Source organism: Peromyscus maniculatus, chromosome 12 (genome assembly GCF_049852395.1).
Source record: "Peromyscus maniculatus bairdii isolate BWxNUB_F1_BW_parent chromosome 12, HU_Pman_BW_mat_3.1, whole genome shotgun sequence".
NCBI classification, from domain to species: Eukaryota; Metazoa; Chordata; class Mammalia; order Rodentia; family Cricetidae; genus Peromyscus; species Peromyscus maniculatus.
Window position 1 is genome coordinate 28,548,871 of NC_134863.1, and position 25,637 is coordinate 28,574,507.

At 41.3% G+C, this 25,637-nt stretch overlaps 1 protein-coding gene across 3 annotated transcripts in view; it reads right to left on the bottom strand.

Moving 5' to 3' along the window:
• Positions 1-397: 397 nt before the first annotated feature.
• Positions 398-25,637, bottom strand: part of Gtf2e1 (general transcription factor IIE subunit 1) — a 32,036-nt gene continuing 6,796 nt past the window's right edge. For all 3 annotated transcript variants that reach the window (XM_006975725.4, XM_015994615.3, XM_076548841.1), the window contains 3 exons: positions 9,663-9,864; positions 2,799-3,040; positions 398-2,289 (listed from right to left, as the gene is read on the bottom strand). In XM_006975725.4, coding sequence (XP_006975787.1) covers positions 1,865-2,289; positions 2,799-3,040; positions 9,663-9,864 — 869 coding nt within the window. In that variant the 3' untranslated portion in view covers positions 398-1,864. The remainder of the gene's footprint in view (positions 2,290-2,798; positions 3,041-9,662; positions 9,865-25,637) is intronic.

Genomic DNA, 25,637 nt, shown 5'->3' on the forward strand with positions numbered 1-25,637 from the left:
ATGAGAAAAAGAATGCACCTAAAAATCTTAGCATTAACACAGAATTTGCTTTTGTCATTCCACTATTTCTACATATAATCCATTACCCATGTGCTATTTTCTAAAATGGGAATCTCTTCTACTGTGTAACACACTGAGATTACTGCAAATCCCATTCCCAGTATTTTCACTCACACACACCATCCCTGATTCATGTTTGTTCCAAATGCTCAGTCAAATAAAACAGCTAAGAAAGTGTCTTGCAAACAGTACCAGAAAATGTGAATCCTTTTACATGAAACTCAATATGGATGGACACCTTTTCTTCCTAATGCCTTCTTATGAAGGACTGTATTTTCCTTGGAAAATATTTAGTTCCTGATTATTGCACATTTAGTGATTACAACCATCTCTCTAGTCTAATTCAAACACTGCTTTAATGAGTTTTATTAATACATTTTTCCACAATAGAAAAGCACACTCATACACATACTCATATAAAATGCAACAAAAAACATATTTTAAACATTAATCATGTTTTAAAAAGTAACATCTTTCTAGAACCATGAAAGTTTAAAAAAAATTAAAAGTTGAACAGTTCATGTGTTTAAAAGATAAACACATAAAAGGTATTTTAGGGCAATTCATTGCCCCCCCACAAACAGTTTAGTTGGCATCCAATTGCACCTATGATATTAGATGGCCAGAAGTCTCTGACATCTTTAAATGGGAAGAGTATACATTCTAGTTAGAGCTAGAAATTAACAAATTTTAAACAATAAGTAGACTGTCAATATTCAGTCATCCAACAACCAGGTAAACGAATCATCACTTTATACAAGGCTCAGATACTCTACAATGCTCTTTGCTTCACACATAGACTACAAAATGATAATTAAAAGTCACAATGGAAGAGAAAATACTGCAAAATGTAATAGTTGTGGATGAAAGCCCTTTATCTTTAAAGTTCTGCCTTCAAGGATAACACCATGCTCCATGACTATGATCCTTGAGCTACGATGCCCAACAACACAGTGGAGGCACTAGAATACAATGTCTAACAAAGGGCTCTGATGTGTTTAGAAGACGGCGAGGGAGAGTGGAACCATCAACAATTCTCTACTGCTTTCTCCTGGAAGGGCTCCTTAACTGAGAGCACTGGCAAGAGGCCTCTAGACCAGGAGGGAAGTGCGACCAGGCTCAGCTTCACATGGCAGGTTTACAGAGCACACTGGGTCAGTTCTAAGGCACCATCTCCAAGCTCTTGGTTCTTCAGTCCTAGACACAGACTCTGAGACACAGACTCTTCGTCCTTGTGGGTGCTCTCTCTCACTTCTTCATGAGGGTCTACACAGCCTGCTCTGCTGTCTGTAACCCTGGGCACATGGGGGTGCTCTCCTCTCACTTCTCTCTGTCTCCTGCACTCTCACTCCTTACTCAATCTGGAGGAAAGATGAAGTGTTTGGGGCACCCCTACCAGTGATCTGCTTCTTGGTAAACTGCTTTGGTTGGCAGGACAAGGAAATTTTTTCAGATGCTTGACCTGAAAACACTTATACTAGGGGAAGTTCATCCTAGGGTCTGTAGGTAAACAGTGAGAGAAATAGGTCTTCAGAATGAAGGGAAACAATTAGATAAGGAATTACAGAAAAATATTAATACTTTAGTAAGAAGAGGGAAGGGAATACTTATAGCCCACCTACCTTTCTTCAAAGTTTCTGACATTAAAACAAAACCAAAACAAACAAGCCAACGTGCTCTCCTATTATGCTTTTGTACTAGATTACTAGGTGCTTTCCATCAAGGGGGCAGGAAGCCACTGAAGCACTTGGTGGGAGTTTCTCTCTGAAATGAGCTGACAGGACGAGGAGAGAGCAAGGAGAGCTCACTCAAAGAGGTCCTCAAACATGCGCTGACCCATGGCGATGTATGCTTCCTTCTCCTCTGGTGTCATCTGGGCCACCAGCTCGGGCCGTTGGCTAACTTCACTGTAGGAGAACGGGCAGCCAGCCACCATGACAACGGGGTCATCGGCTACTTCCTCAAACTCATCGTCTTCCTCATCCTCGTCCCGATGATGACTGGCCACAGCTGCTGGCCGGGGTGGGGAGTCCTCATCCGACTCACTGGTCTCGCTCTCCGAATCGCTGCCATTGGCGGCGGTCACCGGAGCGGCTGCTCCCACCGAGGCAGCTGTCACAGAAGAAGTCTTTTTCTCATGAATGAGCAGAGCCCGCATGACCTCCTCATTGTCATCAGGCCCTGCACGGGCCTCCTCACGCTCCTGAAATGTGTCCATATCGAGGCCACCTGGAAGTCAAAACCCAGAAAGTCACCATCCTTAAACACAAAGAGCATTCATTCTCCTGTAACTAATGAAAAATAGACCTTCAGTGTGTTATGTTTAAACTGATAAATAACATAACACAGACTTCACTGGTTCCATTTTCTGAGCTGCTGTTCTACAGAATATCTAAAATGTTTCTTAAAAACTAAAGCTTAAGTAGCACAATGACTAAGAACATGGAATTTACAGGTTTACTAAGTTTACATGGATGCGAATTCTCTCCTTCCCCCACACAAGCTGTACTATTTTGAGCAAAATTTTCAATTTCTAAATTTTAGGACAAAAGGTGTACCTTCTAAGACTGGGTAAGAATGTGTGGGATAATGCCAAGAGGACCAAGTATGGTAGCTGCTAAAACAGGGAATGAGGTCACAGCCTTTCACCTGGCCCAGAGTAAAAGCCAGAGGCCTTCCAAGCCAATTTAATTCCACCAATCCAGGGCATACCCATCTTACTGACTTCTCACTCTTACCTTCCTTCATGTCCTCAGAACTGTATGCCCCTTGGACAGTGCTTTCTCTCAACCAAATGGGCCTTTCTTTGGCAGATTTCCCCTCCAGTGAGGTGCGATGAACGTCATCTTGGTCATCCATATTAATGACAACATTTTGAGTATATAAGTCCTCATAAGAGGGGCCTTTGCTGGTCCAGGCTTCCCGGTGGTGCCCACCCGCCAGACCAGCAGCTCCAGTAGCAGTTGCGGCTCGGTCCTTGCTGTAGAAAAAAATTAGAGAGGAACAAGAAGAAGAAAAGTTACGGTCTGGGCATTGAACATGAAGGACAGCTAGAGAGAGGGCTAATGCGGCAGTCATTTAAACAAAAGCTACCTAGCAACCCAGCAGGCACGCACCAACAACTCTCAGAAAGCTCTTCTCTAACCCAGGGTGAAAGCTGGATGGATTCCATCATACTTAAGTTCTGCAAACACTGTACCCTCTCACACACATGAAGAACCAACGTTTCAGAGACTGTTACATGTCCATTAATTTGTATGAAAGAGGAGAAGGAGAGTGAAAGTCTACTTAGAGATACCAGTCTGGCCAAACAGCTTCCAGTCATACCTTCCATGAAGATTTTGTTTAAAACAAAACAAAATAAAGATTGTATCTTAAAAAGATTTTCTGTAGTTTAACTTTAATCTAGGGTGGTTTTGTGTGACCATGGGCAAAGTTAGGCAATTACTCTACAGGGCCAGACCTCAACTTAGAATTAACAATCCCATCCCCCCCCCCCCCCCCGCCCCCGCCACTGAGTGAACAGAACACTCTTCAGAATGCAGTCCCTTCTCTATCCAGCTGCATCTTTCTATTTCTACAACCATACTGATGATCTGTCCAGCCATTTTCCTGGTCTGGTTTGCTCTTTACCTCTATGGCCTTCCTTGCCTGATGGAAGGTTCCCTCTTCCTCCAATCACCTGGCTGCCCCATTTCTATGAGCTAAGCCAAGTTTGCCTTCTCCCTCTGCTTCCTACTTTCCCTGCTTTAAAGTTTTCAATCTTGATCTACAGAGACTTGTCTCTAACGTACCTGCTTAGGGGTTCACCCCACAAGCCATCACGTTTCCTGAACTACCTGCTCACTCCATACCTTTTGTGGTGTCTTTCCAGTGCCCACAGGTACTCTAGACCTTATGATTTCCCTCGACTTCTCTCACAGTTCTCTAAATCATTTTCCTGCATTCTGTTATCCTTTTGGAAACCAGCTCATCCTAAATCTGACCAACATTTTCATTAATCTTCCTCCCTCTCTAGGGAGCCACTAGGAACCACTGTCCTTGTTCTGCTCACTAAGTTGTGTTCTCTCTCTCTCTCTCTCTCTCTCTCTCTCTCTCTCTCTCTCTCTCTCTCTCTCTCTCCCTCCCTCCCTCCCTCCCTCCCTCCCTCCCTCCCTCCCTCCCTCCTTCCCTCTCCCTTTCTCTCTCTCTCAACACTTGGACTGTCCGTCACATGCTGAGCTGAGGTTCCTCTGATGTGTCTGTGTCCAAGAATCTGGCTGGCTGGCTACACGTCTCTTACAACTCTGTGTTTCTGACCATCCTCTAGAGGCTTGTCTCATCCCTCCTTCCTGCTTCTGTACTAGACTTTGAAACCAAGTACCAAGCTCCTTCCAGTTATTTAATGCACACTTTGCAGCTACTGTCTCCACATTCTCTTCATCATCCTGCCTGCACCCAGGGATACGCTCTACCATTCGTGCCCACAGCCTTTCTTCCTGGCACTGGTTCTATCTGGTCTCAATACTTTAACTCCTTCTGATTGTCTCCTTGCTCCCACTCTGGATCTGCCCAAATATATCCACTCCATCTTTCCATCTCGCTTTCTTTGGTGTCTCATGCTACAGTTGCAAGCACTTGTACCTTCTTCCTTCTGTTCCTTTCTGTACTTTTTGCATGGTTTACCACTCGTCTCAATTCGGCCGTATCTGTCGCTAGACACTCTCCCTCCCCACCTGTGAAGCCGCCTTTACTGCGATCTGACTGTCTCCCTTGGCAATCATGTTCCTTTTCTCATCCTGCTCCACTTCTGGTTTCGTGCTCACACTACATGCTGAGCTCCCCTGCCCATCTCACTGTCTCCCCAGCTCCTTTCAGTGCTGTCTGTCCTCAGCCAACATCTTCATCCCGCTGTGTGCAGCCTGCTTCTTCTACCTGCCTCCAAATGTTGCTTCCAGAGTCAGCTAAATGCAGTCAGCAGAGAGAAGGAAGGCACACTGCTCTAGCGTGGACCTGTCTTTACTTTATTATCGTTATTATCTGTCTTTATCAACTCTCGTTTATACGTACTCCTGAACACAGCATCAGAGGGCTAACTCTGAAGACTATCTCATGCAGTCAAAAGAGGTACTTTGAAGAAAGAAAGACAAGAAAAATAGAAATAATAACCAGAATGAATGAAGACGATCATCCTTAAAATCTTATTTTCAGTGTTTTGTTTTGTTTTGTTTTTTTAATAGAAATTCAAGGTAGATTTTATTTGGGGCATCAACTAAATAACAGTAAGTGTCTGCACCTCATCAATGGGTTAACTTACTGAGTTAAACATGAGAATGCGCCGGGCGGTGGTGGCGCACGCCTTTAACCCCAGCACTCGGGAGGCAGAGCCAGGTGGATCTCTGTGAGTTCGAGGCCAGCCTGGGCTACCAAGTGAGTTCCAGGAAAGGCGCAAAGCTACACAGAGAAACCCTGTCTCGAAAAACCAAAAAAAAACCAAAAAAAAAAAAAAAACATGAGAATGCCTGTGATGTGGATGGTAATATTTCCCTACTAATCATGACTCTCGATTTTTGTTTATCATTTTTATTTAAATATTAATGGCTAGTTGCTCCAAAGAACTTGGAACTTCCCCAGTCAAAGTAAAATTTAGCTGGTTTGAGTACCAATCATGAAATTTCATCTCCCTTATTAGATATTGGTTTAAAATAAATATACAAAGTAATTCTAGCCAGTAAGACATAAAACAGATAAGATGAAGGGTGTTTTCCAGGAATGTTTCTTTAGTTCTACTTTAAAATAAGACACCAGGAAAGAATGCCATCTTCTCTGCACTTGGCTACTTTCATCTGCAGGTAATCAGGACACAGATGGCTGCCTTAGGGGAGTTCCCCTCATAGTCCTAAGAGGGCAATGCAACAGCGGAGAACAGAGATGGAGAAAGAAATCTAGACCCTCGGTGTGCAACTGAGTTATGAACTGTACTAAGTCAGAGCCTCTGGTCACAGAAGACAAGTTATCACAGGCAAAGGCATCCTAACTGACACATGGTGTTAAGGTTAGCTCACAATAACTGATAAAGTTACATAATTCTCCGTACAACTAGAAAGAAATGCAATTAGCTCAGGACTTGCTATTTAACAGTAAATAACAGAATTAAAAAAGAAAAAAAAAGAAGCTCCACTAGAAAAAAACCATGCTGGGGCAGGCAACCTAGACCCAAAAGACAAACATGGTATATGTTCACTTCTCTGTATGTGGGTGTTAACTGTTAGGTCTTTGGTAAGCAGCCTGCAATCACATAACCATGGAAGTTAGGTACAGAGCAGGGGACTGGAGGGTGGGGAGTGTGAGCTCCCTAGGAAGAGGAAATAGAACAGATAGTAATGGATGGATAGGGGAGTGTGGGTGGACTGAAAAGGGAAGATCAAACGGGGAGGGCAAGGGAAGAAGGAGTAAGAAGAAAATACAGAGGGACAACTAAAACTCAGAGCCATTTGAGGAGTTGTATAGAAACCTAATACAGTTTTTCTCTCTCTCTCTTTTCTTTTTGAGACTGAGTTTCTCTGTGTAGTCCTGGGCTATCCTATAACTCACTCTGTAGGCCAGGCTGGCCTCAAACTCAGAGATCCGCTTGCCTCTGCCTCATGAGTGCTGGGATTAAAGGTGTGCGCCACCACCCCCTGGGAGCTTCTTAAATTATATCCGTATATGAAAGAAGTCTAAATGGAGTTACCAAGTAACAGGGAGACAAAGCTCCAACTAGACATTTCTTGCCACCAAATAAAACCTTAGTGCTGAGAACAGGTTATATCTAATTGAGTTGACCAAAGGGGTCCCATGGGAACCCTCCCCCCAAGCAATCCAGGCTACTGCCAAGGCTATTTAGGTTGCTCTCCACAAAATGATAAGGCTTTACTGCTGAAGACAATGTCTACAGAACTCACTGAACACAGAGGAGACAAACTGGTGCTTATCTAGAGCCTTGATCACTACTGACTGGTGTTGATGGTGCTGGAAGGGACTCTGCACATCACCAGAGGAGAAAGGTAAACACCAGCCCAGCTACAAACCCTGAAATCTACAATGGTGACTGCCTGCAAGATGCACTGGCGCAATAGTGGTACCTGAGCTGTGGAAGTAACCAACCACTACCTGATTGGATTGAAGGCCCACTCCATGAGATGGAAGAAATGACCAACACTGCCCTGGTGGCCAAGGATCTGAGACTAGATAGGTCATGGGTCTAGCAGAAAACCAAATACTACTGTTCTGCTAAAGGACTGTAATAATAAAATGACTCCTAATGTCATTCTGCTATACTCAGAGATAATGTCTTGCTCAGTCATCATCAGAGAAGCTTCCTCCTACAGGAGATGGGAACAATATAGAGACCCACAGATGGATAAAGTGCAGAGAGTGAAAGATCTTGGAACACTCAGTCCTAGATAGGTTGTCTTCATTAAACCCCTCCCCTCAGTGATGAGGGAACTCTGTAGAGATGAGGCAGAAAAACTGCAAGAGTCGATGGGGATAAAAGACATCAAGGAAACAGGCCTTTAGACACAGCAATACCAACTCACATGTAAACTCAGAGACTGTAGCAGCATGCATAGGGCCAACCCAGATGGAGTCTCGATGCTGAGTGGGGAATTGGACACATGCCCCCATCTTTAATCCAGAAACTATCTCCAATTGATAATTATTCACTAAGGGAAAATTAGTTTTCTCCAATGGAACCTCACTGGGTATATAAACCACACCTAAGGGCAGGCCCCATGCCCAGCGGCAGATGGCCAACACAAAATGAACTCAATGATATTTTGGGAGTTTTTTTTGTTTTTGTTTTTCCTGATAATGCTTTCTCTGGGCTTTCCCCCTACCCTCTTTTCCCTTTGCTTATATATCATGGTTTCCAATTTTGTTTTATGAATTTTCTATGTGTGTGAATATGTGTGTCTCAGCATCTGTATGTATTTCTTGTGCCTTTTCTTTGGCTCTTTTTTATGTTTGTTTTGTCCTATTCTAGTTTATCTGTTCTTACTATATTATTATTATTATTTAGATGCCTATGTTTTCTACTGAGAAAAAGAAACTGTGGATTTGTGTGAGTGCGGAAGTGGGAAGGACTTAGAGGAGTTGGAGGAGGGGAAACCAGAATCAGAATATATAGTATGAATGAAAATCTATTTTCAATAAAAAATAAAGATGGAACAGAAGCTCGAGAACCCCACACAAACACAAGAGCAGGTCGGTGGATCTGAATTCACCTTGGTATGGGAAAGGAGGAAACAAGGACAGAGTAGAACAAGAGAACACTCCCTGACACCAGCTCTCACTTAGGCATCTTGAAAAGTAACACAGTAACTCCTGTGGGCTAGAGAAGGCTCACAGGTTAAAGGCATTTGCTGTTCTTGCAGAGAACCTGGGTTCACTCCCCAGCACCCACAGGGTGGCTCACAACTATCTGCAATTTCAGTTCCAGGGGACCTGACACCTCCTTCTGGCCTCTGTGGGCACCAGCCATAGATGCAGACAAAGTACTCACACATAAGCTAAAAGTAAACAAACCTTTTAAAAGATAATGACTTTTCATGGCATGGAAGAACTAAGCCTGCCTAGCAATTCAAACACTACAGCACACTGAAGAAAGAGGAAGCAGCCACTGTTAGCAGTATTAGCTCACAGTGTGTTCAAAACGTTTCAGAAGAATAAAATAACATGCTCCATGTTCTCACTCATACACAAACCCTAGCTTTTAAGTCATGCATGTGTGCATGTGAGGGTATACATGTGGGTGCAAGTCATGGAATTAGAGAGAACAAAGCTAGGAAAGGGAAAAGGTTTTGAGGCACGAGAGGTGTGTGTCTGGGGCACGAGTGGTGTGTGTCTGGGGTAGCAGAGAATGAAATAACTGTGACATCCAAGTGGGAACAAGACCGGACTGTGTGGGATGCCACGGTGTAAGGGGGACTGGGAGTGGAGGCAGGGGCATGGGGAAGAAATCAGGGAGGAGGACCAACAAACAAAAACAAAGTATGTATGCAAAGGCTATCACAAAACATACATACTAATAAAAAAAGCAAACAAAAATCTATAGGAAACTGCTGTACTCCTGGAAGAATTCTGGCCTTTAAAAGTTGACTATGAGCCAGGCGGTGGTGCACACCTTTAATGCTGGCACTTGGGAGGCAGAAGCAGGTGGATCTCTTGAGTTTGAGGCCAGCCTGGTTCCAGGCCAGCCAGAGCTACACAGTGAAACCCTGTCTTGAAGAACCAAAAGAATTATGAAAAAATTAAAAAAAAAAAAAAAAAGGTGACTAGGAAAATTCAAATATTCCCAAGAGGCACAACTAATTTCAGATTAGCTACCAATTGGCTGAGTGCTGCAGGCCCAACCAGGAGTGGCTGAGGTGAAATCTGACTACTTAAAGATTTTTGCCACAGGCCTACATTCTACTGCATTCAGTACCAACAAATCTGATTATGGCACAAGTTAATAAGAGAAGCACAGCAGAACTTAGAACCTCTGTGACACCTCAGTCTTTAGTATCTAGAGTATTCACTCTAGCCCTCCAAAATGAAACCAATGCAAAAGGTCAAGCAAGGCCCAGGCTTCCACTCACCTTTGTTTCAGGGCTGGGATTTCTGTGGGTTCTGGTTCAAGTATCTCATAGGCCAAGTTTACATCCTCTGTCTCTCGAAGCAATGCATAAATGGGCTCAATTTGTTCATTAAATCTTGCCAAAAGTGTGCGAGCATCTTTTTTGGGCATTGCTGACTCATCTTCTTCTACCTCTGCGTTGCAAAAGGTACAGTGGAAAGTTCCTACAAAAAACATCAAGTCTCAGGTCAGAAGAGGGAAATCATCCAAATAAGCCTTAGTTCCATGCCTCCACCAATGTTTTAGTAAAACTTCCACACACAAAAATGTGGGAAGAACTGCACACTGATTATCTATGTACCTACCATCTAGATTCTACAATTTTCTGTCACATTTACCACAGGTCTTTATATATGCTCACCATTTCATACATTTCAAAATTTCATCCCTAACAGCAGTTTCTAAAAAGCACAACATTTCTAAAATAGTTATATTTATTTTAACTTACATCTAATTATTTACACAAGTTAGTACTGAATTTGTACCCTTTTCCAAAAGCTTTCTTCATAAATTACACATTTGGATTATTATTTTAGAAAAGGCGAAATAAATACCTAAAACTAAAAGCTTTTCAGGGTCCTAGGCATTGTCAAAGGGCTATTTCTTTTATTTGGTTCTTTTTTTTAGAAGTTATTTTTTAATTGTGTGTGTGTGTGCGCGCGCGCGCGCGCGCGCGCACACACACACACACACACACACACACACACACACACACACACACACGTGGATGTGCAGGTGCCTGCAAGGTCAGAAGACAGTAAGGAATCCCTGAAGCTTAAGTAACAGGAGGCTATGAGCTGCCTGATGGAGGTCCTGGAAACTAAACTCTGACCCTCCACACAGGCATCGAGTGCTCTCTACCAATGGCTACCTCTTTATGGACTATTGTTTCACATTTATAAATCAGTTATACTTAAAGATATGTATTCAAGTCAATCTCAAAAAAAGTTCAAGAAACTTCTTTTTGTTTTCATATCCCTTACAGTCAACACAGAACTGCACTGATTTCACAATGTCCAGCTTCTCATCACTGCTGTCATTTACTAAGTATGCCCCCCCGCCCCCCCTAGCTTATAACAGCCTTTATAAGCATGCTTCTTGATCTCTAGGCTCTCCTCCCCTCCAAGTCCCAGTACCACACTAGTTAGTACCCTATCCTCCTGGTCGAAAGTCTATTTGATAGCCCAATCGCTAACACCTGCAAAATAATATCAAGACACTGTAAAATTTGGTCCCAAAACATTATAATCCAGTCATAAACACCTGTGATTAACAATTACATTATTTACACAGTGCTGCTTTTAAAATACTCTCTTGCATTTTTTGATCTATACCCTAATTCTGGAAAGAGCTAGCAGAACTATGGCTCTCAAGGAATTCATAATTTGTCCAAAGTTATACAGCTAACACAAGAAAGTAACAGTACTACCTTTAACTGTTGTACCTTGAGTGTTTACTAAGTACCGTATAGCATCAAGGTCACCCAACTAGCTGGGGTGATGGGGAGGAATCAAATCAGCTCAACTATGATGTTAAACTAATGTCTTATTACATAAAGTCTACCAGATGTGCATTTCCAGTTGGGCCTTACTCCCAGACATGCATTCTTCCTTTCCTACAGAACTTACCTGAGGGATTAAGGATGATAATTAAGTACTAGTGCAGAGCATATAACAAGGACTATCCCCTCCTCCCCTCTCTTCCCCGGTAACAGAATAAACAAACTAGGCATTTCTATTTCAGTATGACACCAAATCCTCCAGACATGTTCCCAATTGAATACGTTTCCATGCCTCCCACCCCCATGGCCAAGAATAAGTGAATGCTTTGATCACATATCACTTCTAGAACATTACTCGTCCCAATTTTCTAGGGTAAGACAGCCCCTCAAAGCTGGGAGGCAGCCCAATGCTCAGAGCTAGGCTGGCTTGTTTGTCAGAAAGAATCTCACATCCCATGTAACCATCACATAAGTGAGTCAGAGCCAAGCTCTGCAGAAGCCTGCCTCATAGATAGGCATGGCCTCTGCAGAACCATAAACAATTTCCAGCGAATCTAAGCTACTACTAACTAATCAATCAGTTAGCTACTATTAACTAACCAATCAGTTTACCCTTTTGATAGTCTAGCCATATATGTAAGATTTATTAATACACCCAATCAGAATTACTCCCATTTTTCTTTAACATTTTAAGTGAGATTTATTCTAGTGTGTGAGTGTGTGTGTGTAAACACACACATACATAGTGTATGTGTACAATAGTCAGCTTTCTCTTCCAACCCTGAGTGTAGGTCCCACGGGTCAAACTTAGATTCTCAGGCTTGGACATAGGTGCCTTTACCCACTGGGCCAGCCAACAAACATATAAGCCCATTTTTTGAATCCTCTAGAAAATTGCCAAAGTCTCTCTGAAGTAGGACAGGCCCATAGCATTGAGGAAATTAGCTCAGACCAGTAGCCAAGGCATGCACATAATGTACTCCTTAAGAGCCAACCTGGAGTCTGCCTGGGGGCCCACCAACAGGAGCTGTCAAGAGTTCCTGGCCAATGTCAGAGTTCCTGATCTTGCAGAGTCTGCCTGAAGGCTTAGCAACAGTTGCTGTCAGAGTTCCTAGTAGATGCCAGTTTCTGATCATGCCAAGTCTGCCTGAGGACCTAGCAACAGTCACTGCCAAGAGTTCCTGATCATGCCTAGACAATGAGGGATGACCACACAGACTGGGTACTGGGAGGAGAGTATATAAGGCTTTCCCTGTTGAATAAATGAGTTCATTATTTGCTTTCAACAGACTCCCAGTGTCTGTGTTGTTGACGCCTCACCTTCTCACCCCCTCCCCCAAGGGAGCCATTAGAATCTAAGCAACATCTCTCAAACACCATGCCACTAAACACAGTTAATCACACCTCTTGACATGTAGTTCCTCTTGCTATAGAAAGCATGCATAAATTGAATTGTCTGCTATATGTACTTCTGAGTAGAGAGCAGCACAAAGATTCTGGAGTAATCAGGGCTGGTAGGATAGCTCAGACAGTAGGCAAAGTGCTTACATTGAAAACATGAGGACCTGAGCTCAACCCCATAACCCAGGTTTAGAAAAGAAAAAGAAGGGCGTGTAACATGTACTTATAATTCCAGTACTGGGGAGACAGGCAGATCCCTAAGGCTCAATGACCAGGCTGCCTAGTCTACTACGCAAGTACCAGGCCAGGGAGATGCTGTGACTTTAAAAATAAAATAAAATAAAAAAGACAGCATCTGAGGAACCAACACTACAGGCTGCATGCTCCTGCATACAAACCAACATGTACATGCAAAAGACATTAGAATAATCAACTGGACAAGGCTACCATTTAGCAATGCTAAAAAATGAGTAATTTTCTTTTTCTTTTTTGATAAAGAAAATTGGTTGCTTTTGGATATTTGAATACATGCTATTCATTGGCTGTGAAAACAGATGTTTTAGAAGCCCACTTATTACAACTACTGAAAGTACAAGAGAGGCGATCAGACTAGAAAATTAGATGTGAGAGTACAAAACACAGGAGTGGTAACTAATGCCCAAGAAGATCACAGTATTCAAAGAGATTCAGGAGAGCAAGTATAAGAATTAAAGTACAAACTCAAGGCAAGAACGATCCTTAAAACAAGAGATGGCAACTTCATATGTAAAAAACAAAAAAACGCAGGATAACTAAAACAATCCTGTAACAATAAAAGAACTTCGGGAGGTATCACCATCCTGATTTCAAGCTCTACTGCAGAGCTAGAGTAATAAAAACCACTGGTGGCATAAAAACAAACAGGTGGATCAATGGATTCGAATCAAAGACCCAGAAGTAAATCCCCACACCTATGGACACTTAATTTTCAACAAAGAAGCCAAAGTCATACAATGGAAGAAAAAAGAAAGCATCTTCAACAAATGCTGCTGGTATAACTGGATGTCAACATGTAGAAGAATGCAAATAGATCCATATCTATCACCATGCACAAAACTCAAGTCAAAGTGGATAAAAGATCTCAACACAAATCCAGATACACTGAGCCTGATAGAAGAGAAACTGAGAAATAGCCTTGAATGTATTTGCACAGGAGACAACTTCCTGACAGATTACCAATAGTGCAGACACTGAGATCAACAATTAATAAATGGGACCTTATAAAACAAAAGTTTCTGCAAGGCAAACAATACCGTCAATAGGACAAAAAGGCAGCCTACAGAATGGAAAACTATTTTCGCCAACTCCACATCTAACAAAGGGCTAATATCCAAAATATACAAAGAACTCAAGAAACTTAACATCAACAAAGCAAATAATCCAAATTTAAAAATGGGGTACAGACCTAAACAGAAATTTTCAACAGAGCAATCTCAAATGGTCAAGAAGCACTTAAAGAGAGAGGGGAAACTGAGGGCAGGATGTAAAACGAATAAACAAACAAACAATTAACTAAATAAAAACAAAAGACAATAAAAGCAGAGGGCAGGCTGGTGTCTCAAGAAAATAATATAGGACCAATTTTTCAAAGTCAACCAGAACTGAAAAGCAGACTGCTACCAAAAGACAAGGACTTCAGAGGTTCTCGATGGTGTACCAGCTTTGATTACTAATTGTTCCCAGCTGTCTCCCCTCTCCATAAAAACATAATGTATGCAAGACATGTGAGGAGCTCAAGAATAAGCCATGCAAAGCAAGGTCATATACAGCTTCCAAATACCTGCTGAACTAAGAACACCCACACCAATGCAGGCCTGAAGTTGACAGGTGGAATATGGTCATCTAGAGACTATCAAAGAGAACCAAAAGTGCTTTTGGAAGAAGTCACCGAGTTTAATAGTTTATAGAACTTTGCTTTTAAAGGAAGGCATCTCACTCCTCACATGTTAACACAACAGCAAGAGGCGCTGGCAGAATCTGGCAATCAAACAGCTAACAACATCCTAACATATGACAGCTCTTCCTATAGTCACTGCATCCCAGAAGGCTCTCCCTCGGCAACGTTCCCTAAAATCTCAACACTGGCCTAGTCACCCCAACAGCCCTGTCTTTCCACTGACCTTGAGAGTGTCACTGCACAACATACAGTTTTTATTATCAACTTAGTTTATTAGCTTACTTATCTCTAAAAATGTCATACCTAAATTGAAATAGAACTGTCCTCTCAAATCCTCCCATTTCTTTATTGAAGGCAACATATATTCAGATTCAAGTAAATAAATCAACAGGCTTGCTAATGTAGCTCCTATAATAAAATTATGGGTTACTTCGGGGGGAAAAAAGAACATGCCTGCAAGCATGTGTGCAAACACACTGTTCATATCACCATTTTGTAAGAGAACCACAGGGTACCAGTCCACTAACTTGAATAAATTGATTTTCATGAAAAAAAAATAGGAAAAGAATGACACACACACATATGTGTGTGTGTGTGTATAATATATACATATATGAAATCTGAATTCTAGCTAACCTCATCCAGATTTTGCAAGAGTTACTTAAAGAATGGCCATTTTTGTCGTTTGAAAAGGGTGGTTTTTATATTACTGTCAAGAACTATGAAGGATTTGAGAGTTGACTCACTTTGTAAGCTAACACGCTATTCGATAGTTTCATGGAAGCTGGCTTTTTTGAAGCCTTCAAAGGCAGAGATAGTTTCTCTTTGGAATGAAACTGCCCAGTATAAAACAAACAAACAAACAAAAAAACTCTCTATGCTTATATGTTTATTTAATATCCAATATTGTAAAGATAACATCATCTCCCAGAACAAAAAAATGCACATATTTAAGCCCATTATAAAAACTATAGTTTCCTTTGAAGTTTAGGGATTTTGTTTGTTTATTTGTTTGAGATAGGGTCTCATGCCACCCAGGCTGGCCTTTAACTCAGTATGTAAGCCAAGGCTGGCACTGAACTGCTGATCTTCCTGCCTCCACTTCTCAAGCGTGGAGATTACGGGGGAGCACCAGCAAGTCTGGCTTTAGGGTTTCTTTCTTGTTCACATACCCAGTGTATGCAGTTACCACCTGACCCTCTTGTATCACTGAAAGGAAACTGGAGTTTAGGAACTGGCTTAAGTACAGATGCTAGCTAATATTACTTCCATGAATAATAATTACGTAGGTTAGTTTCTTGAGCCTCAGTTCCTACCTTTATAAGAGGACCAGGTGAAAATTGTACATGTAGTTGGTTTGTTACAGGAAAAGAAACCCTAAAGTTAAAAGGAACCCAGATATATTATATATATATATATATATATTATAAAGCTACTAAATCACTAAATACTGAGTAGTCAATAAGCAAGCTTTAGAGGAAGATAATATTTTTATTATACTAAGTAAGCACTTTTTGCTCTAGAAACAATGATCTCTTATTACCTAAGTCTGCTTCTATATAACCTTTCTTGGAAAAGGATATTTAAAAGATCAGTCAATACCTCTACTTCTAAGACAGAGTGAACAAGAGAATCCTAGGGGAAACTGTCCCTTTTAACAACCATATCTGGCAAACATTTCCAGAGAAAGTTAGACTGACATCTGAGTCCTGTATTACCACAAAAGCAGAAGTTGTAAATAAGGAGCAGCCTGTCAAAAGTTGAATGAAGAAATGTGACATTTTATGGAAAATGATGTCACACTGGTTTACCATACCATCATCATTTTTATGAACTTTACTATGCATTATGAAGATGCAAATCAGCTTTCCAAAATCAGAAAGGATGGTGGACTATGAGAGAGGGAGGAAGCACAGAAATTCAACACATACTAAGAGTGGTGGTGAGATATTCACAAAGAACCTGTCACCAATAAGCTTAAGGTTTAACAGAGAAGCAAGTTACCTATAGATCGAAATGATCAGGGCCAATGCAAGAAGGAATTAAACACACTAGTGTTTTAGAGTCCAAAGAAGCTATGTGACTTCTAGCTGAGGCCTGAGAAGGCTTATCAGAAGGCCATGAAAAAAAGCTCTGCTTTTCTGAGATAGGACTTATAAGATAGAAGTTTATTCCAGAGGCCAAGGAAATATGGGGAAGGAAACAGGCTGTCCCGGATCATCATCAGTAGGTAGTAAGCAGCAGTTTCAGTCTGGTAAGAATGCAGTTATCAAAGAGACTGGTGACCCTGGGGTTTACAAGACAAACGGGATCATAGCAAGAGTGCTTCAAACAGTAAGCTTTACTCTGACTCTGACTTCAGTCACCAGAAGGTTTGGGAAAGAACATAGGGCATCGAAACTAATATTTTAAAATGGTGATCTGCTCTAGCAGCAGAAATACCTAAGCCCTACCCAGGAACACTGATCCAACCGGTCTGGAGTGGGGAATAAGAACATGAATTTTCAAAGTTCCACAAGGAATTCAGTATACGGTTGGTGGCAAGCTGCTATCAGGTCATTAATGATAACGCTTCATGTGACTAAACCACTCTGTACGGACAGACTGCCAAGTACAGGAGAAGACACTGGAATTGCAAACCCAGTGCACATTCCACCTTTTCCACAGAAAAGACAAGAATAAACCAACCAACCAAACAAACAAACAAACAAGCAAACAAACAAACAAACACAGGGCAAAAACACTGAAGCCAAGCCGTGTTAAGAGAGAACAGGCAAGCCACACCAATTCCGTGGCAGTTTGACAATGACGGGACTGACAAGGAAAGGGGTCATCTGTTCTCACAAACCATCAACAAAGAAAGCTACTTAATAAATACTCCCATGCACTCACTCATCAGAGGCAAGTCTGAATAATAATATTGTTCAAGTTTGAAACATACGAGAATAAAAGCTTAGAGACACTAAGTTTACTGGATTACATCTTGAAAACAAAAACCACTAAACCTGGATTCAAAACACAAATTTGTCTGATTCAAAAGACTAAACTCACTGTACCAATCCAAATCACACACCCTACTCCAACTTATCATCTCTGCCAACTCTTATCTATCAAACTTGCTTAAGTCCTCTCCTTAAGAAGGGCTAGAGAAAGGAAGAAACTATCAAAGAACTGAACAAGCATTAAGTGCTCATCACATGGCTGGCATTTACTTAGCTGACCATTAACCTATTGTGTTTGCTAGAAGGATCAAAGTAAATCCAGTTGCAAATAGGCACTTGAAGCAGGGAGAAAAAGATACTTTTACAAAGAGGCATTTCAGAATGATTTTAGGACCATCTATTTGATAGTACAGCAATGTCCTCACTCTGTAATGAAGGCAAGTCACACTTCAAAGAAAATGGGAAAGGAATTTCTACACCATGTTCACTTTCCAAATATAAGAAAAGATCAAAACTGAATTCAGAGTGGAGAAGGTGGGAGAGAAGGACCTGGATGAAAGGGGTAAAAGAAAAACAACCAAAAAGGTCAAAAAAGTCAGGAAACAGAAGAAAATGTAAGTGCTGGTTATGCTGGGCCAAGCCTGCACCTTGCCTGCCTCTCACAAGTTGCTTGCTTTAACTAATGCTACCCAGGGAGTATTCAGCCAAGGAAATATTAAGTACAAACAAAACCAAAATGAGAAGCCCGTTTAGCATCCTCGTTTGACAATGGGGTGCTTGGGACATTCATAATCAAGAAAAGGGGCAGAGATAGCAACTGATGACACTCAGGGACAGAAGGCCGCAAGAGTCAAGTCCCCAGACAATGAATTACTGAAGACCGCATGCCTCTCTCCTCCTTCAATGACAGGCAATCACAGGGCTACACACCGCTGTCCATGACTCGCTGTCAAAGAACTAGCAAAGGTGTCCGTCAGACTGGCAGAGCAGTTAGCCACTTTTCCTTCACTTTTTTTTAAATTTAAAAAGTTTAAAAAATTTTTTAATTTAAATTTTTAAAAAAAAATTACAAAGGTTAAATTTAAAAATCAAGAATAGGTCCAACTACTTTGATAAAGTGCAGTGCTGCAGTGAGTCACGATGCAGCCCACATCCTCAGGGCTGGACAGGGAGAAAGAAGATCACATGACTACTGCACAGAAGCCTCAACCAAAAACAGCAGGTCTGGTGTCCCACGGCTTTTCCACTTTATGTTTTCCTAAATCCAGCCCATCCTATTCTGAGCTGTCTTCCTGATGCTCATATTCACTGGCAGGTAGTCAAGATGAAATAAATAATAAATAAACAGCATCATCGACTATGGACAAGCATCATGAAAAAGGGAAAGATAGAGAAGAAACCGTGGAAGAAGGGGATACTGCTTCACTTCTTACACGAGGAATTCAAGGGAGTCATTTCTGATACCACAGGAACATGAGTGGACACTCCAAAGAGGGGGAGGAAGGCCCTCAGGCACTTGGGCAGTGAGCCCTGCTGCTCACAAGATACAAGTAAGATGGCTGCTGTGAATTGGGACAGGGCAAACCAGTCCCAAATCCGAAAGACCTCATCAAGTCTGGCCCACCGGCCTTCCAAGTATAGAGGTTTGGGGGCGTTCTGAGGGGACAATTGCCAGGACCTGGGTACTCTTTAGCAGTGGCGAGCTACTACCTACTTCTTCAAAACACTGCCCATTACTTTGTTACAAACGAACAAGAGTTCATTTAGGGGGATACATATATCAAAATATTAAGTCAAATACTGATATCTCAAAAAGTCACTTTTAATTCTGTCCAATTTTCAAACTACTTTCCTAATGCAAATGGCTTCAGTTTAATTGGACATGGGAAAATAGATGAAAAATATAATTACTATTATCTAACACACATGACAGGAACATAATTAGTGTACCTATCATAAAAATAAATTAATCCATCCCTTAACAAACAGCAACTACAAAAATAAATGTGTACATAAAAGGCCAAAATATGATAGGTTTAGTATTTTTTGAAACTGAGAAGATCTTAAATGTACTGATGATATACAAAATACAATCCCTCCCCCTAAACTGAATTTATCAAGGGAGCTGGCTTTTGTCTGCCCACAAATGGACATTTAGTTAGTTTAACCCTCAACTATCCCTATGTTCTGGAACTCATCATAAAGGGGGGGGGGATGTAGCATGCCTGGGGGGGGGAATAAAAAAATGGCACATGAACTATAGTACGTAGATGACTACTAAAGCTTGCAATACATTTTCTAAACTAGGCTTCAATCAAGTTCATCTCAAAATACGGTGGACAGACAAGAAGTCTGAGGTTTTGACATATTTGAAAGATAATAATCAACTGAATATTATGCCAGAATCAAAACTAAAAAGCAACTCTTCACATGTAAGTTAGTTCTTATGTCAGCATTAACATACAAAAATAAATTTTAAAAATAGAGCTCTAGTCCAGGAGTCCAATTGGTGAGAAAGAGGAGGGTTTGTATGAGCAAGAATTGTTGAGATCAAGTTTGGAAAAAGCACAGGGACAAATATACAAACGAAAGGAAACACATGAACTATGAACCAAAGGCTGAGGAGCCCCCAACTGGATCAGGCCCTCCGGATAAATAAGACAGTTGATTAGCTTGATCTGCTTGGGAGGCATCCAGACAGTGGGACCGGGTCCTGTCCTCAGTGCATGAACTGGCTGTTTGGAACCTGGGGCTTATACAGGGACACTTGGCTCAGCCTGAGAGGAGGGGACTGGACCTGCCTGGACTGAATCTACCAGGATGAACTCAATCCTCGGGGGAGTCTTTGCCCTGGAGGAGATGGGAATGGTGGGTGGGCTGGGGGGAAGGCGGGGGTGGGGGGGTGGGGGTGGGTGGGAGGGGGAAGAACAAGGGAATCCATGGCTGATATGTAAAATTAAATTTAATAAATAAATTTAAAAAATGAAAAAAAAATAGAGCTCTAGGTGCTAGAGAGATGGCTCAGTGATTAAGAGCACTGGCTACTCTTCCAGAGGTCCTGAGTTCAATTCCCAGCAACCATATGGTAGCTCACAACCATCTGTAATAGGATCTGATGCCCTCTCCTGGCATGCAGGTATACATACAGAGCATTCATACATAAACTATAAATAAATAAATAAATAAATAAATAAATAAATCTCTCAAACTGTCAAGATCAAAAGCCAGGCTTGATCACAAATCCAGGCGTGGTCATGAATGACTTAAATCTCAGCTCTCATGAGGTAGAGGCAGGGCTGGTCTACATAGCAAGCTCCAGGCCAGCCAAGGCTACATAGTGAAACCCCGTCTCAAAACAAACAAGCAAACAAAAGACCAAAAGTAGCAGAATTTGGGGGATAAAGCTATAGTTCAAAGGTTCAGAGTAGTTGCTGCTCTTGCAGAGGCTGAGTTTGCTGTTAGCTTCCACACCACTGGGTGGCTTACAACCCCCTGTAACTCCAACTCCAGGGTTGCTGACACCCCCTTCTGGCTTGCTCAAGTACTGTCCTTATGTGCACATACCCCACCTCCTACACACACACAGACACATACAGGCATTATTAAAAATAAAATAAATCATTTAAAAGTAGCAGAATTTTAAAATAAGAAATCTGAAGCTTTGGGATTTCCCTAACTTTTGTGTGCGCGCTTACGTATGTGGTGTATCTCTATGTGCGCATGTGCAGGAGCACACGCCCACGTGCACAAGCCCACATTTACACTGATGGGAGGACAGGTCATTGGACAGTCTTCTCTGTCACGGCTTCATCCCCTTGAGGCACTCACTGAACCGAAAGTTTGCTGTTTGGGCTATGCTGGATGGCCTGTGAGTTCTCTGGATCTTCCTTCACCCTGCAATACTGGGTGGGGTTGCAGACATGCATGACCAGCCCCAGCTTTTACCAGGGTACCTGGGATCTGAACCTAAGTCCTTGGACTTGAGCAGCAGATGCTCTCACCCATTTCTCTCATTCTTCTACTCCGTAGCTTTTTGGCATAATTTTCTAATTAATGCATCTTGCACACAATTTCTAAGACTGAGAACTCAGCAATTGAGCAAAAATTCTAGATTTCTTCCGAGTTTGTGCTTTGAGCATTTCGGCAACTGCAAACATTGCTTACAAGACATCTCCTGCTCTAAGCAGTAAGAGATGAAGACAGGAAAAAGCAATTTGTCCTATCAAGGCAAACATTGACACATCTGAAAGTTTCACAATGTCGGACCCTAGTTTAGATGTCCAGTTTACCAGAATATTCTAAATTACTCCTGACTCATCAATAGAGGAGGTCTATCCCCACTGCTGTCTTTGAGGCAGAATCTCACTCTTTAGCCTAGGATGGCCTGGAACCTACTAGTTTAGGCTAGCCTTGAACTCGTAGCACTCATCCTATCTTGTTCTCCTGAGGGCCCAGATTACAGGTGTGAACCACTATGCTCAGTTACTGTCAGCTATCTTTGAGTTATTTAACTAAAGATTTTACTATTTTATTTAGTAAACATTTTTTATGCTAGTCCTAAAATTAACTATCTTTTCCAGGGAACCAGAGAAAATAAGCTAAATCCCCATGAAGACTCCTATACACCTCCCTGATATTCTTTGCGGAGCATCCTAGCAGCCTTTACATCCCTAGACTTGTGCCATTACTGTAGAGCTTCTAAATCCAAGAGTACAGCATAGGCATGTGGGTGTGGCCCCCCCACATACAGCATTTGATGACTAACTACATCATCTCTAAATGTCGATGTTAAGATTTTATTAAGTAAATGTATTCCTATAAGAATTTCTAATTACACCCTCTCAAAGTTTATTTAAAAGTTTCTGTGGTCTCTAGGTAATCCATAATAAAGGCTTCCAATGTATTTCTAATCCCAACACTTCAGAATTTTATTCTACTTACAATAAAACCACAGTGCCACATAAGCATTTATAGAAGTCACAAAAACTACATTCTTTTGGCAAATTCTTACTACTGAGAAAAAATTTTAGCAAGAATAAAATGCAATATATACAAGAGAATACAAAACATCTTATTTACAACAGAGGGCAAAAAAACAAAGTACTCATGCTATGGCAGGGAAAACTAGACCTATTAACTATATTTTAAATACTATAAAAAAAGACTACATTAAGCAACCAAGAGACCAAAAATATTCTTGGCTACAATTACAAATATAGGTAAAATATAAAAAGGCCGGTGGTTTGGGTGATTTCTTTTTTTTCTTCTTGCAAAATTTCTCTGAAATTACGGGTGCATATTTTTAAATTAAAAATGGAAAACAGCTATTTCCATTCCATCTAACCCTAACATATAAAAAGAGAATAACACATGTTGCTAAACTTAACTCAGAAGTGCCATTAACTACATCACATGTGGCTGAGAGTGCTAAGATAGAAATACTAAGTCTATTTACATTGTTAGAAAGCTTGCTAAATCTTAAAGCATGTACTCAGGAACCACAAGATGTTATTCTGCTCATCTGAGGGATTTCATGTCATGTCTGTTTTAATTATATAACCTCCCCATATTTCTGGAACTGAAACAGCTATTTTTGTCTGATTAAACTTCTGAAGCCCAGAACTGGTGGGCAAAGACTACCAGGCTTGTCCAACCCGCAGCCCACTAGCCATATGCTAACTATGAATGCAGTCCAATAAAAAAAATCATAAATTTACTTAAAACATCTTTAGGAGGTTTTGTTTTTCTCTTTTTTTTTTTTTCAACTGCATTGCACAGTTCTCAAGCATGAACTGTGTGGATGACCAGGCTGTGTTGCTTGCTAAATGCTGGTCACATTGAAAACTACTCAAAAGGGGGGTGGGGGGTGGGGGAGAGGAGGGAGAGAAAGGATCTACATATACCAAACATTTACAGTTAGACCCAGGAAGATCAAAGGTAAAGCATGAATGACAGATATGGAGAAAATCTACAAACCTGTAGGAAAAGGAGAGAGGAGTGAGGAAAAACTATACTAGAGTAGGAGCTCACTGGCCTACACGTGAATTAACAGTAAACTAATAACTTACTCATTAAATACAGAATCCCCATGCTCCTGGGGAGTTCATCCAGGAGTTACTTCCTTTTGTTCATTGGCAAAGAGCTGCCCATACATTTGAGTTAAGAACTTTTACCCAAACTATCAAAATATGGAAGGCTCCAAATCCAATTATTGAATGTTCCCTGATGGCTAAAATAAACCACAGCTCAACCTAAAATTGCAGAGGAAGAAACAGAAAGGGAAGCTCTCTGGTCCATCAAATAGCTAGTGGATGGCAGGTCCATATTCCTAGCACCTAGAAGGTAGAGGCAGAAGGATCAGGAATCAGGTCATCCTCAGTTACCCAGTAAGTTCAGTCTGGGCTACCCAAGTCCCTTTCTCAACCGAATGAAAGAAGCCCTTTAGTCATCCCCATCCTTAGACCAGAGACACCATTAATCTCTAGTATTAACTTGTGAGGAGAGTAGAAGACTGAGGTTAGACTGAAATCTACTGTGTACAAATTGCAAAGGTGCATAACTATTATCAGAGTAAGGACCAGCCTGCACCCCTGCCTCATGTATGTTTACTTCCCATTTTCTCCACAGGAAGGTAGGAGAGATCAAAACTAAACAAAACAAGAAGGAAGCAAAGGATTCTAAGAGGATGTGCAGCTAAAGGAAGAATATCAAGGTATTAGTAGTTTAAAAATTAAAGCACACGAGTGCTTATTACCTCTGAATTAACACACAGAATGGGGCCTAACATCAACCAATCAGCACATTTTCTTCTTCCGTAAAGCCCAATAAAAGCCACATTATTATCAGGTGGCAAGTACATTCGAGAACAAGAGTCCTTAACTGATTACAGATGTTCAGTTATATTAAGTCAGGTTGCGCCACGAGCAAAAAGTCACCAACTAAGCTTTAGTACAAGCTTCTGAGAGTGCTCTATTCTGAGTGACATCAAGGGTTAAGTGGCTTTTCTTGCTCTCCCACACCTCATCTTCCTACATTCATGTTGACTATTGACCTCATACTGAAAATACAGTCTGTTCAGACTAGCTACAAAACACTCACCTCAGCTTTAGTTTTCTTTCAGAAAAATCTTTTCATGCCTTTATCCTATATCTACTCATTCACACTAATAACTCCAGCTATACTTTGTAAATCAAGACAACTTTTCCAAAGGCTATCTGCTGACTGCTGAGGGATGTCCTGTATGCTGTGAATATATGTTGCTATGATTGACTGATAAATAAAACGCTGATTGGCCAGTAGCCAGGCAGGAAGTACAGTGTAGGCGGGACAAAGAGAGGAGAAGGCTGGGGAGAAGAAGGCTGAGTCAGGAGACACTGCCAGCTGCCATGAGGAGAAGCATGATGTAAAATACCAGTAAGCCACGAGCCACATGGCAAGGTATAGATTTATACAAATGGGTTAATTTAAGATATAAGAACTGATAGCAAGAAGCCTGCCACGGCCATACAGTTTATAAGTAATATAAGTCTCTATGTGTTTACTTGGGGGATGCGAGTGGGAGAGATTTGTCCTGATTGCTGGCAGGCTGGGACAGAGGAAAACTTCAGCTACAGTTGATCACAATTAGTTTCATTCACACTAATCATGAGTGAAATTCAGAGCAGCATGGATCAATAACCTCAATGACTTTTTAGAAAGCTTCACAAAAATTAAATAAGACTCAAATGATGAATAAGTGTAGAAGCATATTACTACAGATTATCTTTCTGAGGAACCAGATAACACCTTTCATTGACATCCAGTACATAAGACAAGACCACGGCAATATCAACAACAACAAAATCCATGAAATCAGAACCCCAAGTTTCTGTAAGAAATTAAATTTCTGTAATAAATTTCTATTAGAGTAAACGGCAAATCCCAAGACACAGGTAGCCTATTTATGAAGAGCTCCAGATAAATTCTAGAATTTCCCCTGGCATACTCAGACAATGCTTATACCCAGGATAGATAATAAGAGTTTCTTATGATCAAGATCCACAGCCAAGCATTGTACCTCATACCTATTATCCCAGTGCTAAGGGGCCTGCAGTAGGATTACCAAGAGTTCAAGGCCAGGCTGAGTGACACAGTGGGCTCCTGGTCATCTCTGGCTAG